Below are 18,488 nucleotides of genomic sequence, written 5' to 3'. Positions count from 1 at the left end.
GCATCTTTTAAACAACCCTCTTTACCCATTTATCTCTCATTATGGAAAATTTCATACTTTTATGGAAGCAGAAAACAGATTTATAATCAACTCCTAGTATCCTCCTTCAGCTTCAATTATCACCTCCCTATTTTCATTGTGTTACTTTTTGAAGAGTCCAGGGTAATTTTCTTACACATTATCTCACATTCTGGGTTTGTCTGTTTTTTCTAGAGTCATATATCGTGTTTCTCGTATTTCCTGTGAACTGTTAATTAGGTAAAAAAAACAAACAAAAAACCTTGATTAAATTCAAGTTAAACATTTGTGTTTACTGAGGAGCTCATTAAGTGGGTTGTCTTAGTGATATTACCTTTTATCACATTAATGCATTTCTCCATTGTTAAGGTACATTTTTCCTTTTGTAATTACATAATCTGGAGTTAAACTTCTATAGCTTGGATATTTGGACATTTTCTATATGCCTATATTCCTCTTAGCTTATATACAAACCATGAACCTCCTGGTCCCTCCCAATGTTGACTGCCCTCATAAGCATGTTGTTATCTATAGTTGGCCACTCTATATGAGGCTCACCACCCAAAGGCACAATCTAGCTATGGCCACATTCAGAGTTTAAGGGGCTAGCTAGTATGTGCTGAGCTAACTGGCTCCTCTAAATCTCTTTCCTGCTTTGCACTGTCAGTTTTCCAAAAGCTACAAATACCAGTTCAATTTGAACAGTATCATTCATAGTCTTTTTGGCTTCATATCCTGGCTTCTTTCTGGCCTTCATCATTTTTAGACTTAAATACTGGAATCCAGATCATGGTGGGAACTTACAGACACTGACCACTCTAACATTCCTGGCTTTTGTTCTTTTTATGACCCACTTTTGTCTTTCTTCAGTATTCAGTGTTTGGCTCTATCACAGCAGGCAACTATTAGTTTTCCACCTGATGTCCCAGATGCCTAGGACAGCATGAAATGGGAAACTTCTAATATCTGTATAGTTTTTCTCCTCATAAAGCATCTTCATATTCATTATCTCAAAACAATTTCGTGAGGTAGTTATTATTCTTCCTGTTTAATAAATGAGGACACCAAGAAGTAAAGGGATTTGTCCAAGAAAAGTGGCAAAACTGACTCATACCCAGACTTGAAACTTTGCACCCTTTCCAGTTTTCACTCTCGGGTACCTTACTATATATGAAGAACTAGCTCTCAAAGAACGCGGGGTTGAATTAATAACTCTTACATTCAACACATCACCTAAGTACTACTAATATTTGAAAACCCAATCCTGGATATTGAACTACTTATAGTCCAGATGCAGAATTGGAGTTCTGAAAATTACAACATAAAATAATCAACACAAACTCAAGAACATAGGATGAACTGAATCTACAAATTTCCTAGGGGCACAAATAGAATTGAATGATTGTGTTGCAGAGGGTTAATCAGCACTAAATGCCCAGAGTCCTGGGATTGAATGTTGTTTTTTGAGTAACATATTATACTATGACAGCATTGATGAAATGCTGATAAGTTGATAATGACAGGGCAAGGAACATCAACTTCAGGGCTGATTTAAGGATTTACCCCTATGAACAAGGAAAGCAAATACAAGTGTCCTTCCATTTTGACACTTTACATCTGTCGAATTTTAAAGTTGAAAAATATGTTTTCTTTGACACCAGTGTTAATGGCTGGACATTCTTCATATTAATCCAATATTTTTTCCATAAAAAAATGGAAATGAACTAGGCACATTATCTATTAACTCCCTTATGTATTTTAAAAGCTATATTTTTAAAATTCTTCTTAAATATACTTAATTCCAAAGTTAGCTATCCATCATAGTTCCTTTTATTCATTCTAAAAATGAATATCTTTTGAGGTTCAGGGAGTCCCCTTCTTTCTAATATTCAGAATTAATGAACAAAGTTACATTATGCCATCTATACCTCATGTTCTAGACTTTGATTGAACCTCTTTTATCCAATTTTATTGACAAGTGAATGATTTCACAAGGAACTTTCACAAAAATCCTTTCACTTAATCCTCACAACAACCCTGTGAGGTAGGCATTAAGTTAACACTTAACTGGCACGGAAAACTAAGGCTTAGAGGCTGAATTAACAACACAACCTAGGTGTAAAGAGCCAGGACCCAAACCTAGGCCTTCTGATTTTAAATCCAGTGCTCTTCATAGGTTGTCTTCAAACAGCAGACTCTTGCCCACCTAATTCCATGTCTGGATCATAATATCTATATAGGGATTCTATAGCAGTGATGCTATCTTTAAAATGTTCAGATCTATATACACATTTTCAGAACGAATGTCCACTCTTTAATACAAAGATATTTTTTGCTATCATTTACATCTAAATCATTACATTTAATAAAACATACACCCAGATTCTTCAGAGTTCTCAAATGCCTCAAATCCCATTCTAAGATTGTTAACAAATGGTACAGAACACAGTATCCTTTAACTACAATTTGGTTGATGTTTTTGTAGACTTGAAAGTCTAAATTACTTTTACAAGTAAGCTTGCTTGTCTATAAATGGGTCAATCATGATTTCTTTCCCTTATAGGAACCATTTATTGCCACTCCTCCAACAGTTACTTAAGTAGGTAGAGATTCTATTCCACTTTACTTACGACTGGATTTTCTGAATCTCTATCTTGGATTCATTGTTATTTTGTAGCCAAGAGAATTCTTCCACACTATGGAGTCTGTGCTGAAGATGAATGTTTGAGGTCTGAGAGAATTCTTTTTCAGGCTTATCACATTCATAAGGTTTTTCATCTGTATGAACTTTCTGATGTACAGTAAGATTTTTCCTTTGCCTAAAAACTTTACTACAATCATTACACCCATAGGGTTTCTCCCCTGTGTGGATTCTCTGGTGGCCAACTAAATTCCTCTTAGAAGTAAAAGACTTTCTACACTTCTCACACTCATAAGGTTTTTCCCCAGTGTGCATTCTCTGATGTACAACAAGGTTTTTATTCTGACTAAAGTCTTTTCCACACTCATTACATTTATAAGGTTTCTCTCCTGTATGAATTCTTTGATGTACCATAAGATTTCTACTAGAGGTAAGGACTTTTCTACATATATGACATTCGTAGGTTTTTTCCCCACTGTGTATCCTTTGATGTTCAATAAGGTTTCTGTTGTAAGTAAAGCCCTTCCCACACTCATTACATGCATAGGGCTTCTCACCAGTGTGGATTCTCTGATGGGCTATTAGGTTTGAACGGTAACTGAAAACTTTCCCACAGTCATTGCATTTATAAGATTTTTCCCTTGTGTGAATCCTCTGATGTCCAATGAGGCTTTTCTTTAGAATGAAGCACTTGCCACACTCATTACACTCATAGGGTTTCTCGCCACTGTGGATTCTCTTATGTTCAATGAGGTTTCTATTAGAACTGAAAGCTCTTCCACATTCACTGCATTCAAAGGGCTTTTCCCCAGTGTGGATTCTCCGATGTACAAGCAGGCTTGAATTGTAACTGAAAGCTTTCCCACAATCCTCACATTTGTAAGCTTTCTCTTGTGTATGGAGTTTCTGATGGACCATGAAACTTTTGCTCATGATGAAGGTTTTCCCACACTCTCGACATTCATAAGGTTTCTCCCCATTGTGGAGTCTCTCGTGGTCAATGAGATTTCTGTTAGAACCAAAAACCTTGCCACAGTCTTTACATTCATAGAGATTCTCTCCAGTGTGGAACCTCTGGTGTAAAATGAGGCTTTTCTTCAGAATGAACACTTTGCCACATTCATTACACTCATAGGGCTTCTCTCCATTGTGGAGTCTCTGATGGTCAAAAAGGTAAGCACTCTGAGTGAAGGCTTTCCCACATTCAGTACATTTATAAGGTTTCTCTCTGCTGTGCATTCTTTTATGGTCAATGAGGTTTGACTTAGAACTGAAGATCTTTCCACACTTTTTACAACCATACGTTTTCTTTTCTGTGTGGACCCTCTGGTGTAATAGGAGGCTTTTACTCCGAATGAAAACTTTTCCGCATTCTTTACACTTGTATGGGTTTTCTGCACTGTGGAGTCGCTGATGGTCAACAAGGTAAGTGGTCTGAGCAAAAGTTTTTCCACATTCATAACATTTATAGGGTTTTTCCCCAGAGTGTATTCTCTGGTGCAAAATGAGGCTCTTCTTCAGAATGAAAGCTTTCTGACACTTGTTACATTTATAAGGTTCTTCGCCCTTGTGAAGCCTCTGATGGTCAATGAGGTAAGCATTCTGAGAGAAAACTTTCCCACATTCATTGCATTTATAAGGTCTCTCCCCAGAATGGCGCCTTAAATGTATAATAAGGCCTGAGTGCCTATAGAAACCCTTTCCACACTCTTTACATTTATAAGGTTTCTCCCCAGTGTGGATTCTCTGATGGTTTAGAAGGTAAGCACTTTGAGAGAATGCTTTTCCACATTCACTACATTTATAAGGCTTCTCCCCAGAATGGTTCCGTAAATGCATTAGAAGGCTTGAGCGCTGAATAAAGCCTTTTCCACACTCCTTACATTTGTGAGGTTTCTCGCCAGTGTGGATTCTCCGATGGTTTATAAGATGGGAGATTTTATTGAAATTTTTACAACATAGATCACATTTATAAAACTTTTTTCCTTCAGTACTTATTAAACTTTCTCCAAATTCCTTCCATTTCTGGCCTTGTTTTTCTGGTGGAGTCCTCTTCCTCTTGTCTTGTTCCCGCAGGGAACCTTTCTTCACTGTATCTACCCTCTCCCCTGTTTCATTTCCCCACTGACTTGCCAACACTTGCCATTCACACTCTTCCTCAAAGTCAAAAACTTGGGGAACACTTCCCTGAAGTCTTTTGGATGTTCCCTTCTGGGAGTCAGCTCTTTGCAAAATGCCTGGCTTTGACGCCACCTCATTCTCGGTCATGGTCTCCCATTCTAGTAAAAGAAACGACAAATGTAAATGTTATCAAGTCCCGGTGCTTGTGCAAACAAGATCTTCAAATGACTTTAAAACACTCACTCTTGAATGTTTACATATACGAAAGGTTTCAGTATTTTGAGGGGCAAAGGGATACAATTTTCATTAAACAAAGGTACAAAGCTAAAATGGTATGCTGACAGAATACTGTAAATGGAATAACATAGAACTCACTCTAAAACACTTCTAGCTCTGCATCTTCAGGGAACAGATGGAAAAATATAAATGATGGCTGAGAAAACAGATGCAAAGAAGAATCAGAGAAAGAATATGGGACCTTATAAAGATGGATTCAGATATGAGGCTTAGGAAATTGGATGAGCCCAAACCCAGATGGCTTCACAAGCTAATACTATGAAGAATTAATACCAACCCTTCCTGAAGTTTTCCCAAAAAAAAGAGGAGAGAGAGAAGGGAAAACTGCACAACTCATTTTGAGGCCTGTATTACCCTGAGACCAGAACCAAACAAAGAAATCACAAAAAATAAAACCAATGACAAATAAATTTTATGAATAGTCCACAAAAAATCCTCAAAATACTAGCAAACCAAAATCAACAACATGTATTTTATAAAAATCCAACACCCCTTCACAATAACAACACTCAACAAACTAGGAATAGAACTTCCCCAATCACATAAAGGCACCTATAAAAAACCCGCAGCCAACATCATACTTAATGGTGAAAAGTAAAATTTCCTCCCTGGGAAGCAGATTTGGCTCAGTGGACAGAGCGTCTGTCCACCTACCACATGGGAGGTCCAAGGTTCAAACCCAGGGCCTCCTGACCCTTATGATGAGCTGGCTCACAAGCAGTACTGATGCACGCAAGGAGTGCCATGCCATGCAGGGGTGTCCCCCGAATAGGGGAGTCCCACGCACAAGGAGTGCGCCCTGTAAGGAGAGCTGCCCAGTGCGAGAAAAGTGCAGCCTGCCCAGGAGTGGCACTGCACACACGGAGAGCTGACACAGCAAGATAACACAACAAAAAGAGCACAGATTGCTGGTGCTGCTGACAAGAATACAAGTGGACACAGAAGAACACACAGTGACTGGACAAAGAGCAGACAATGGGAGGTGGGGGGGGAGAGAAAAAAAAATTTTCCTCCCTAAGATAGGGAACAAGAAAAAAGACATATGCTCTCACTGCTTCTATTCAACATATACTTGAGATTCTAGCCAAGGAAATTAAGCAAGAAAAGAAACATAAGGCATCCAAATTGGTAAAAAAAAAAAATTAAAACAAAGTCTATCTGCAGATGGCATACAGAAAATTCTAAATAATACACTTAAAAACTACTAGAACAAATAAATGAGATCAGCAAGGCTGCCAGATACAAGATCAAAATACAAAAATCAATTGTATTTCTATATACTAGCAATGAACAATGTAAAAATTAAGAAAGCAATTGAATGTATAATAGCATCAAGAATAATAAAATACTTAGGAATAAAATTTTTTTTAAAGTGCAAAACCTACATTCTGAAAACTACAAAACACTGTAAAAGTAATTAAAGATCGAAACACGGAGAAATCCCATGTTCATGAACTGGAAGACTTAATAATGTTAAAATCACAATACTGCCTAAATTGATCCCCAGAAACAATGCAAGTCCTATAAAAACCCCAGCTATCTTTTTTGCAGAAATTGACAAGCTGATCATAAAATTTATATGAAAATGCAAGAGACCCAGAATAGATAAAACAATCTTGAAAACACAAAGTGGGAGGACTCATGCTTATTGAATTTCAAAACATACCAAAAAGCTACAATAATAAGGAAGTGTGGTAATGACACAGAAATAGACATACAGATTAGTGGAATAGAATTATGAGCCCAGAAATAAACCCTCACAATTATGGTAAAAAGGGGAAAATTCAAAGAGAAAAGAATAGTCTTTTCAACAAATGGTAATGGGACAACTGGATAGCCATATGATAAAGAATGAGACTGGACCCCACAACACACTATATACCAAAAAAAACTCAAAATAGATTAAAAAAACCAAAATGCTAAACTGAATCCAAAAGTTAAAACTACAAAACTCTTAAAAGAAAGCATAAACACAAATCTTCATGGTCTTTGTTTTCTAGATAAGGTACCAGAAGTACAAGTTTAAAAAAAAAAAATTGATCTTCATCAAAATGAAAAACTTTTGCGCTTCAAAAGACACCATCAAGAAACTGAAAAGGCAACCCAAAGAATGTAAGAAAATATTTACAAATCATAGATCTGATAAAGGAGTTACACTCAGAATATATAAAAAAAGATCCTACTACTCAATAATAAAAAGATCACCCAATTAAAATAACAGCAAAGAATCTGAATAGACATTTTCTCCAAAGAAGACATACAAATGGCCAATAATCACATGAAAAGTTGCGTATCATTAGCCATCAGAGAAATGCACACCAAAACTACAAGGTGATACCACTTCATACCCACTAGGATGGCTCTCATCAGACAAGTAAGAGGTGCTGATGTGGAGAAATCAGAACCCTCATAAACAGCTAATGGGAGAATAAACTGGAGCAGCTATTTTGGAAAACAGTCTGGTGGTTCCTCAAAAAGTTAAAGAAAAGAAAAGAAAAAAAAAAGCTATGGAAATAGGAATACAATAAAATGTAAATAAGTGCTTTGTTATAGACATCCAAAAAAAGTTACCACATTACTTAGAAATTCCCTTTCTAGGTATACTCCCATAGAAACAAAACATATATCCACACAAAAACTTGTACAAGAATGTTCTTAGGAGTATTATTCAGAATAGTCAAAAAGTGGAAGCAAACTAAATGTCCATCAATTGATGAATGGATAAACAAAGTACAGTATATCTATACAATGTAGTATTATTTGGCAATAAAAAGAATGAAGTACTGATAACATGCTACAACGTGAATGAACCCTAAAAAGACTAAGCTAAATAAAGGAAGCCAGTTATAAAAGGTCATATATCTTATGATTCCATTTATATGAAATTTCCAGAATAGGCACGTCTACAGAGACAGAAAGCAGATGAGTGGTTGCTTTGAGCTGGGTGGGAGCGGGCAGTTGAGTGAAATGGGGGAGGGTGTCACTGCTAAAGGGTACAGGGTTTCTTTATGAGGTGATGAAAAATGTTTTAAAATTGACTTTGGTAATGGTCACAAAACTCTGTGAATATACTAAAAACCAGTGAAGTGTATACATTAAATGAGTGAACTGAATGGTATATTACATATATCACAAAAGTTGATTAAAAAAAATGTCAACCCCTCTGTAAATCTTTCTCTGCACCACCCACATTCCTGCCCCCATTCTCCCAGTCTTTTCCCAGGCTCTCATGGGCTCCCACAAAACCTTATGCATACTTTTATTACAGTATTTACCACAATATATTTTAACTATTAATGTAAATGTCTGTTTTCCCAATTTACCTGCACTTTAAGGCAGGGAATAAACCTGATATGATAGGTACTCAATATTTCTTGAATATGTTCCTTCAAATTCTACCCCAGTCTTTTAAATTAATATATATAAAAGACATATACAGACAACATGAGCAATTTATCTGGGAGTTTGCTTTTTTACCAAATATTTTATCAATATACAGAAATTAAGTCCATGGAGTTGTCATATTTAACAGTGTCACGGTACACCGTCAAAAACAGCATGGCCTGCTTAGTACTTTATCTTGGGGAATTTGGTTGTACCCAACTTTTAACCATTATAAAGAGTTACTGGGATTGTCTTTAAATATATCTTTTTTTCATAATTTCTGAACTATTCCCTTCAAGTACCCTCCTCAAATCAGAATCACCATATCAAAGAGCATAAACATCTGTGCACCTGCTTGCCCAAAGCAGCAACAACACTGGAGTTAGAGCATATTTTATTTATTAAAGTTGGATCAAATCTCTCATACCTCGAATAGCTAGAATAAATAATTAATTCCATTTTATTTTATTCTTTTAAGTTTAACTCTTAGACCCATCTGGAATTAATTTTGTTATATGGCATGAGGTATGGATCTAGAGTAACTTTTTCAAAAAAGTAACAAATGAAGTCAGAAAGCATGCTAAATATGTCTTAGAAGAAATGTATTATTTAATAAATAGCATCAGAAGTACTAAAAGCCATTTGGGTTAAAAAAGGAAACTAAATGAATGCCTATGTCACTCTGCACATCAAGATAAATTTTAGATGAATTAAAGCTTAAATGTAAAAAATGAAGCAATAAAAGTTTCAGAAGAAAATAAAGATGATTTAAAAAAATAATAATTTTATGGAGAAGATGACCAGGACAACCATAAAGGAAAACACTGTGAAGTTTTACTCCATATGATTAAATATTTTCTAAGGCTCAAAAAAATACAATAAGTGATGGTGAAAGGCAAACAGGAAGAATGTATGAAACCCTTTGCAAAAGGTTAGTGTTTCTAATATGTAAAAGAAAAAAAAAGCTCTCCAACAGATAAACTTAGGAAGATTATGACTAGGAGGAAAATGGTCAATAAATATTTGAGAAGATTTAAACCACATTAATAATCCAAGAAACACAAAACAAACAAAAGAAATAGTATTCTTCATCCATAAAGCAAAGGTTTAGGATTGACCAAATCAGGAAGCGGATTTGGCTTAGTGGTTAGGGCATCCACCTACCACATGGGAGGTCTGCGGTTCAAATCCCAGGCCTCCGTGATCTGTGTGGAGCTGGCCCATGCGTAGCGCTGATGCGCGCAAGGAGTGCCGAGCCACGCAGGGGTGTCCCCTGCGTAGGGAAGCCCCATGCGCAAGGAGTGTGCCCTGTAAGGAGAGCCACCCAGTGCAAAAGAAAGTGCAGCCTGCCCAAGAATGGCACCACACACACACAGAGCTGACACGGCAAGATGATGCAACAAAAAGAAACACAGATTCCTGGTGCTGCTGCTAAGGATAGAAGCGGTCACAGAAGAACACACAGCAAATGGACACAGAGAGCAGAAAAGAGGGGGGCGGTTGGGGTGAAGGGGAGAGAAATGAATAAAAAATAAATCTTTAAAAAAAAGAAAAAGATTGACCAAATCATAAGCACATAAGGGGAAAATGGACCTTCTTGTGCTCTTTTCATGGAAGTATAAATTGATACCTCTTGGTAGAAAGCAGACTGGTAATATTTATGAAAATAGAAAACCTACAGAACGTTTGATCCACCATCACCACTGCTGAGAATTTCCTTAAAGGATATTTTCTCAAATGTGTAAACATATACAGTATAAATTATTATGGACAGGAAAATAATTTAATAATGTTGTTAGGTACACAATTAACATAAAAGTCAATAATTTTGTATATGCAAACAAGTCAATTAGAAAACATTAGAAAAACTCCAATTCCTAATAGTAAACATAAGCAGAAATACCCAAGATCTACAGGAATGTGATTTTAAAACAACAAAACTCACAAAGGCAGTACTGATGAAATGGAATGGCATATAATGTTCTTGAATAGAAATATTCATATGACAAAGCTGCCACTATAAAGCATGATAGACAATGGAATACTATGCAGCCATTTAAGGTGATGCTTTAATTTATATTTCAGTCAAAATTAAATCTTGTGGCTGATCCCTAAATTCATAATGTTTATTTCTGCCAACAAAATCCCACTTTCCTTCAAGGTCCAGCTCACATGCTACCTCCTTTCTGGCCCTTCCTAATCCCCAGGAATGGAACTGACTGCTTTATCTTCTGCATGTCTATCACACCAGCTTAGGCCACTCTTACATAAAAGAGTTATTTTACTCTGCCCTTTACAGGTTTATTCTTTCTATGTTTATCTCCCAAACCATGTAAGCTATTTAAGGGGAAAATCACATCATCCTCACAGACACCACCATATAACAGCTATTCAAAGTCTGTCGGAAGCACAAATGGCTAATAAAATTTTAAAAATATATTCTACTCTTATTTCATTATTCATTAGGAAATCCACTTAAGAATAAGTAGATATTATACTGTTTTGCTTATTCAGTAGCAAAAATTTTTTAAAATGGGATTACTCAATATCAGTGCAGGTGGAGAAAAAGGAGCAATCTTAGGCACTGCTGTTGAGAGGAGAGAGGACAGGTATAATTATCAACAGCACTTTGGCAGTATGAAGGGCCTTAAAACCACTCAAACATTTGGGCCTTAGTAATTCTACTTCTAAAAATTAATGAGAAATAAAGAAAAGCCTTAGGCAAAGAGATGGTTGCTATAGCAATTTATCCAAAATAAGAAAGTGGCTAATTCAATTACAGAACAAATTATGTAGCCAAAATAGATAATAACTGCAAAGAATTTGTAATTTTAGGACTATAAGGAAAATGAAAGAGGAAGCAGGCTATAAAACTGTATATACATATTATTTTGTACACATATGTTTTTTAAACAATGTAAAAAAAAAACACCCAAATACACAGAAAAAAAAAACCAAATGTCAAAATGTTGACTGTAGTTGTCTGCAAATAGTGAAGTTAAGGAAGTCGTTTTTTCCTTCTAATTATCTGTTTTCCAGAATAAGTTTATCTTACTTTTATAATCAAAATTAAACAAAAGCTGGTGAAATAAAGATTAGAATTATGGGAAGAAAGCATCCTTACCTAAGGAGGTCACATTTCCATAATTCTCTAGCATCACATCCCAGTACAAGGCCCTCTGAATTGGGCCCAGACATGCCCATTCCTCTGAAGTGAAGCATACTGATACCTCTTCAAACATCACCAACTCCTGAAACAGCAGATGTGTATAAGATTACCCATGCCCAGGAGCTACCCTATTGAAGAGTTCCCTTCGCTTCTGGGGAAGGGACACAGGGTAAGGCTGTGAGGTGGGCAACGGACATCAGGAAGACATAAGACAACCCCATGTACATCTGCCATACACTAGCATGGACCATGATTCAGAGATGGGAACTAACTGGACACCAACGCACTAGGGTGAGTGAGGGCAGGTCAACCACAATTAGGTAGGAAAGGAAAGGAAAGGAAAGAAGATGCAAACCTGGGGCTGGGCTGTTAGGAGCATGAGTGCCATTAATTGATTCCTTGGGTTTTCTTCCTGGGAAAGGGCAGAAGCTTCAGGGACAGGAGGATCTGAGGGAGGAGAAAAAGCTGCAGGTGAGATTACTGCTGTTCTTGCCCACCACCCCAAGCCCAGTATAGCCTATAAACAAAGAATTCAAGAAGACGCTGTACTCTCAGACTGAGGCAATGATGGCTATAAAAATGACCTACACACATTTTCTCTGTGACCCGCTATGTGCAGGGCTGGATCAACACAAAGAGTAACAATAAGGATGGATAAAGGCCCTTTCCTCTCTACCCAGGACCCATAATTTGTTAATTTCTCCCATTGATCTTCTCTCCATTCCTTAATAAATTACTGGCTTGCACTAAAAAAAAAAAAAAAAGATAAAAGGGCAAAGGGACCCAGGAAAGGACAAGGGGTAAAAAAGCGGAAACAATGGGAAACGGACTTTGGCCCAGTGGTTAGGGCGTCCGTCTACCACATGGGAGGTCCGCGGTTCAAACCCCGGGCCTCCTTGACCCGTGTGGAGCTGGCCATGTGCAGTGCTGATGCGCGCAAGGAGTGCCGTGCCACGCAAGGGTGTCCCCCGCGCGCAAGGAGTGCGCCCGTGAGGAAAAGCCACCCAGCGTGAAATGAAAGAGCAGTCTGCCGAGGAATGGCGCCGCCCACACTTCCCGTGCCGCTGACGACAACAGAAGCGGACAAAGAAACAAGACGCAGCAAATAGACACCAAGAACAGACAACCAGGGGAGGGGGGGAAATTAAATAAATAAATAAATCTTTAAAAAAAAAAAAAAAAAAAGGCGGAAACAAGACATAGAGCTTGGTACTAGGAGAGATCCTTATTCAGAGCAGAAGGAAAGAAAGCAACTCTCTGAGACTAGGGGGATGAACCAAAGGAAAGGTCCTTAGAAAGCCCGAAACCAGGCCCCTGAGTAAGTACCATGTTGAAGATCCTGGAGGTTGAATACCACCGCGTCAGTAAGAGGATTTGGGCGAATTTCAGTGGCCATGGAGCTGCCACCAGCTGCAGGAGGAAGTGTTGTTCTTGGGGAGCTTATTCCTTCCTGCAGAGTGTCCTGGTCCTTGGAAAGGACTGGAACCTAGAAACAAGCAAGACAAAATGACCCTGGCTCTTCCTGTACCTCCAGAAAACGGAACTCCTCTAACCACCTTGGACCTCTTTCTGCCCACAATCCAGAACTGTGAGATGGGAGATACCCACCTTGAGTACGGACCATCAAAACAGCAGTAAAGCTTTGCCTTGAAAACAATGGAGCCGCCCTCCAGGGGTCACTGACTCTGGTGACCTCTCCCAGAGGACACTGAACAGAATGGTAGGGACAGAAGGCAGACCTGAGGGTGGATTAAGGAGGGAATGGGAAGTAATGAGCAGTAATAAAAAGATGGGTTTTAGATTCAGACTTGAGTTCAATCACATCTCTTCTACTACCTACTTTCTACTTATTTTTCCCTTTACCTATCACTTCCTACCCCAACAACAGAAGGAACACTAGGGTAGGATCTAGATTCTAGGCTTTGCTGCTAGCTAGACATCTGACCGAAGGTAATTCATTAACCCTTTTCAGCTTCAGTTTTCTTATCTCTCAAATGAGAAGGACAGATTATTAATTTGTAATAAAGCATACCACTCTAAACTTTTTTATTTTCATAAATAAGACAAACAACTAAGCCCACCCTTGGTGCCACAGGCAAGTTGAAGTTATGGTTCAGACTTCATATACAGAACACTTTATACAAAGAAATTTTTCTTTAACGGTCAAGGATATAAAATCTTAACAGAGGCAAGTATCTCAGCCTAGTCCCTTAGCTCCCAGAATTCCAGCTGGGGCACATAGCCACAAGGGGAGGTTTTACCAGGTCCGAAATGCCTCATTCTTGCTATGTCACTGCCTCAGGGCCTACTCATCATTCTAAAAGTACTTATACAAACAATATATATGGTTCAATTTAGGGGAACAATTGCAAATATCATGTTCTTCAGGTTCTTGAATCAAACTTAGCATAGCCAGATCATCCAGAGGAAAAATGCAGTCAACAGTGTTGACTGATTCCGAGTTGGGCCCAAAGACCCAAATCATAGGGTTGCCGATGTGCTATTAACTGACAATGAAAAATCACAGGATCACTCTTCAGTCCAGACTGCCCTGCCTGAGCTCTTGCCTTCCTTCTATCCTAAATCCTAATCCTTCACCCTTTCTCACTTTTAGTGCTGGTCCATCGAGGTCTTTCTGAAGGTCCTCCACCAGGGCAACAGCCTCCTCACCACTTCCAGGGCGATGGAGCTGCACCCAGGTCCGAATCTCCCCAGGAAGGATGCTCAAGAACTGCTCTAACACCAGTAGATCCAGGATCTGTGCCTTGGTGCGTGCTTCTGGCCTCAGCCACCGGCGACAGAGTTCCCGGAGCCGGTCCAAAGCCTCCTGGGGCCCAGATGTCTCATGGTAACGTAACTGTCTAAAATGCAGGTGTGAGGTTTCCCAAACAGAGGAGCTGCTCCATTGGAAGCTGGTTCCCCATTTCCAGATATCATCCTTCCCTTTCACAAGACCCTCTTGTCTCAGAGCATTGTGGGCCCAATTTTCTCTCATCATTGTCTTCATTCCAGAAAATGCTCCTCTCTAGGCCCCCTTAATCCTTGCGTGATTTCTTAGAGCTTGGGGAATATCATCTATAAGACCTAAAAAAAAACAGAAAACATTGTTAAAATTAACCAAGAGGGAAGCACATGTGGCTCAAGCAACTGAGCTCCTGCCTACCACATGGGAGGTCCCAGGTTTGGTTCCTGGTGCCTCCTGGAGAAGGCGAGAGAACTGGCACGACAGGCAGGTACATTGAGGAGGCACGGTGAGTTGGCTTTACAAGATGATGCAACAAAAGAGACACCAAGAGGAAAGAAAATGAGAGACACAATAAATCAGAGAGCTGGCGGCGGACTTGGCCCAGTGGTTAGGGTGTCCATCTACCACATGGGAGGTCCGCGGTTCAAACCCCAGGCCTCCGTGACCCGTGTGGAGCTGGCCCATGTGCAGTGCTGATGCATGCAAGGAGTGCCGTGCCACAGAGGGGTACCCCCCGCGTAGGGGAGCCCCACGCACAAGGAGTGCACCCCATAAGGAGAGCCGCCCAGTGCAAAAGAAAGTGCAGCCTGCCAAGGAATGGCACTGCACATACAGAGAGCTGACGCAGCAAGATGACGCAACAAAAAGAGACACAGATTTCAGTACCGCTGACAACAGAAGCAGACAAAGAAGATGCAGCAAATGGACACAGAGAACAGACAACCGGGGTGGGGGGGGGGAAGGGAAGAGAAATAAATAAATAAATCTTTCTTAAAAATTAATAATAAATAAATCAGAGCACTGAGGTGGCTCAAGTGACTGAGGACCTCTCTCCCATATGCGAGGTCCCGGGTTCGGTTCCTGGTACCTCCTAAAGAGATGAGCAGACAGAGCTCACAACAGATGGACATAGAGAGCAGACAGCGAGAGCAAACAATGAGGGGGAGGGATAAATAAAATAAATCTTAAAATAATAATAAATTTAACCCAGAGAAATAACCAAGCTTCCTGAACTCAGTCAGTTCCTAGTCATAAAGGGAACTTCTCTGAGAGCAAAGTTCTAAGTTGGGGTTAGGGCTCCTCTGACAGAAGCCTCCTGCCCAAGGCCCCAGGGAAACAGACACTTGCGTTACACAGACCATTGCTAAAAACAAATTCATGAGATTCCTGGTCTTTACTTGCAGCATCTCCTCCACTTAATTACACTAACCCTTATCCACCACTCTTACAGCGGGCATCCTGGCTACTCCTATGTGACCTTGAGCAAATAACCTCCCTTCTGAGCCTTAGTTTCTTAACCTGCAAGACAGTTCCTACCTTATAAACTTTGTTGTGAGATTTTGATATCTTAATACATGCCAAGTTTTTTTTTAACCTCCTTGGTATATACAGCACTAGATATTATCCTGTAATTAGCATTCTTTCCTACGCTCAGTAGAGTCAACAAGTGATGTGATCTTAATCATGACATAACACAAAGAAAGGCTGAATTAAGTTCTTTGCAGCTTACTGTACATATTTTGAATTCTCTGAAGCTTGCTCTTTAATCAAAATATTTGGATAAATTTGAATATGTTTTTATTACACAGAACTCAGAGCTGTGACTCTCTAGAAAAATAGCATGTATTTTTCTGATTACAAAATATTTTTGAAAACCTGAAAACAAACAGAAAAAAATAGTTACCAGAAAATAATTCCTGCTACCATTTTGGATAATGTCCTTCCAGTCTTTTTTCTATTCATCACTTTGGATCACAACACTGGGTCTGACTGTACTGTTCCGGAACTTGTTTTTCTCACACATTATGCTGTGAACACATTAAGTATTCTCTATCATTATTTTTAATGGCTATATGTGTCCCTTAATATTTTATAAAGCCCCCTGTTGTGTCTCAGGCAGGCATTACCATGCCTAGTTTTAAAAGAACAATATATGGAATACCATCTCAGAGACTTCTGAAATCCAAACCACAAATATTCTAAAGCAAAGGTTTCCATACGCTAGTCCATGATCAAGCTTTAATCTGGCAAGCTGCAAAGAAAAAAGCAATAATCCTTTTTTAAAAAAAGAAAGGAAAAAAAGCCTTTATTCTGAGTTTACGGCCGTCGTAGTACTTTTTTGGCGTTAAAATGAAGTAATGGGTGGTCGGTTTGGTTTTTAAAAGGCCGTTACATTACAAAATCAAAATGACGGGATTAATCCTCTTAAAAAAAGAGAGAGAGAGACCCATCCCCAGAATCTGGGAGGCCCAGCTCTAGTGAAGTCAAAAGCTTTTAATCCTGCATCAGCCTCAGAGAAGATTGAGGAGCAAAGGCCCTGCCTGGGGAACCTGGCCCCTGAGGAAACTGTCTTCCAAGAGGCACCAGTCCACAGCCACACGCAAACTGCGTGCTCAAGCTGAGGCCACGGCACCGACGCCAACACCGAGCCGAGGAGGGACAGCGAAGGGAGTCAAGTGCCACAGCGAGGGGGACGAGGGGTGCGCGGCTCTTCCGCGCTCAGGCCCGCCCTCCGCGCACACCCACCCGCCTCCCAGCCCGGCCCGCTCACCGGAAACGCCCGCTGCGCTCCGGCCTGGAGCACGACGGCCCCGTGCCGGGAGCCCCGTGCCGGGACGCTAGGAGACGACACCGCGGCGGACCACCAGGCCCACTGAGGCCCAGAATAATGGCCGCACCGTGGGTACCACCACTTCCGGTCTCTCTCCTCCGCCCCGGCGCACCATCGCGGACTCTCTAGGTAGCCGCATCTCTATGGTTCCTTGCTTTTCCCCTCTGTGACTGCGGGAATGCAGAATGGAATGACACAGCCAGACCCTCAGGGTACTTGTTGCCTCCTGGACTGATATTGATAGGGAGTGATAGGGAGTAATCTCTCATATGACAGAACGACCTCGTGGGTGACTTTTTTGTTTTGTTTTTTTAAAAGATTTATTTATTTATCCCGTGTCCATTCGCTATGCGTTCTTCTGTGTCTGCTTGTCTTCTAGTTAGTTGGCACTGGGAACCCATCCTGGGACCTTCTGGAGTGGGACAGAGGTGCTCAATCTCTTGCACCACCTCAGCTCCCTGGTCGGCTGTGTCTCTTTGGTCTCTCTTTTTATTGCATTATCTTGCTGCAACGGCTCTCTGTTGGACCAGCTTGCAATGTGGGCCAGCACTACTGCATGGGCTAGCACTCCTGCACCGGCCAGCACTCCACTCAGGCCAGCACTCTGCTCAGGCCAGCTTGCCATGTGAGCCGGCTTGACTTCATCAGGAGGCCCTGGGACTGGAACCCTGGACCTCCCATATGATAGACGGGAGCCCAGTCACTTAGGCCACAACCGCTTCCCTGGTTTGTTCTGGAATCTATGGCCGTTCTCACTGTAAATAATAGCATAGTTTATAAATCACTTCCTTGTGAATTCACTTATTGTGGGTGTATCTCCTGCCCAGGTGATGGGATAATTGAGTTCTGATATGGCATAGTAATCAAGTTGAAGATACAAAGACACGTGCAAATGGGGGCATCCCATCTCCCCTGAAAGGGGTCATTCCAGTTGTCCAACACCCTGGGTAAAATCAGGTGTGTATAAGGGAGAAGGAAATTCTAACTCTCTCTGGTTGAACTTCTAGAGTTGATATCTCTATATGGGACTGAACCTGGAACTAGGCTCCAAAAGAGAAAGGCCATATGGATCCCATGTATTCCTAGTCCCCGACCTAAAGCTGAAGTCTTCATACTAGGTTCGAGAAAAATGTCTGTTGAATGAGCAAGGTTCGTATTATTGTTTATATAGATGTTGCTTTCATTAAACTCTCACTTAAACATTTTAGCCCCTACTCATTCATTCATTCAAGGATTAACTGAGTGCCTATCATGTGCCAGACACTGCTCCAGGCCCTGAGGA

General features: G+C 40.1%; 1 protein-coding gene across 2 annotated transcripts; it reads right to left on the bottom strand.

Moving 5' to 3' along the window:
- Window positions 1-1,965: 1,965 nt before the first annotated feature.
- On the bottom strand, window positions 1,966-17,303 carry ZNF197 (zinc finger protein 197). 2 transcript variants are annotated; one of them, XM_012518915.4, is made up of 6 exons: window positions 17,147-17,303; window positions 14,239-14,714; window positions 12,957-13,116; window positions 11,986-12,077; window positions 11,586-11,712; window positions 1,966-4,938 (listed from the first exon to the last, which is right to left on the bottom strand). In XM_012518915.4, the coding sequence occupies exons 2-6, from the start codon at window positions 14,635-14,637 to the stop codon at window positions 2,645-2,647; spliced, it is 3,072 nt and encodes a 1,023-aa protein (XP_012374369.2). In that variant the 5' UTR covers window positions 14,638-14,714; window positions 17,147-17,303; the 3' UTR covers window positions 1,966-2,644. The 2 variants fall into 2 exon arrangements, with proteins under 2 accessions (XP_012374369.2, XP_058144789.1); XM_058288806.2 differs by lacking the exons at window positions 14,239-14,714; window positions 17,147-17,303 and adding an exon at window positions 13,239-13,326.
- Between the last annotated feature and the right edge of the window lie 1,185 nt (window positions 17,304-18,488).

This window comes from Dasypus novemcinctus, chromosome 26 (genome assembly GCF_030445035.2).
Source record: "Dasypus novemcinctus isolate mDasNov1 chromosome 26, mDasNov1.1.hap2, whole genome shotgun sequence".
NCBI lineage: Eukaryota > Metazoa > Chordata > Mammalia > Cingulata > Dasypodidae > Dasypus > Dasypus novemcinctus.
This window is presented reverse-complemented; position numbering and strand designations above follow the sequence as displayed.

Excerpts from the sequence above, each read along its gene's own strand:
- ZNF197 (XM_012518915.4), bottom strand. The coding sequence starts at position 14,637 with ATGAAGACAATGATGAGAGAAAATTGGGCCCACAATGCTCTGAGACAA. Across the intron at positions 13,117-14,238 it reads TCGATGGACCAGCACTAAAA|GTTCCAGTCCTTTCCAAGGA; the intron begins GTGAGAAAGGGT and ends GCTTGTTTCTAG. Across the intron at positions 11,713-11,985 it reads TCCTAACAGCCCAGCCCCAG|GAGTTGGTGATGTTTGAAGA; the intron begins GTTTGCATCTTC and ends CTGCTGTTTCAG.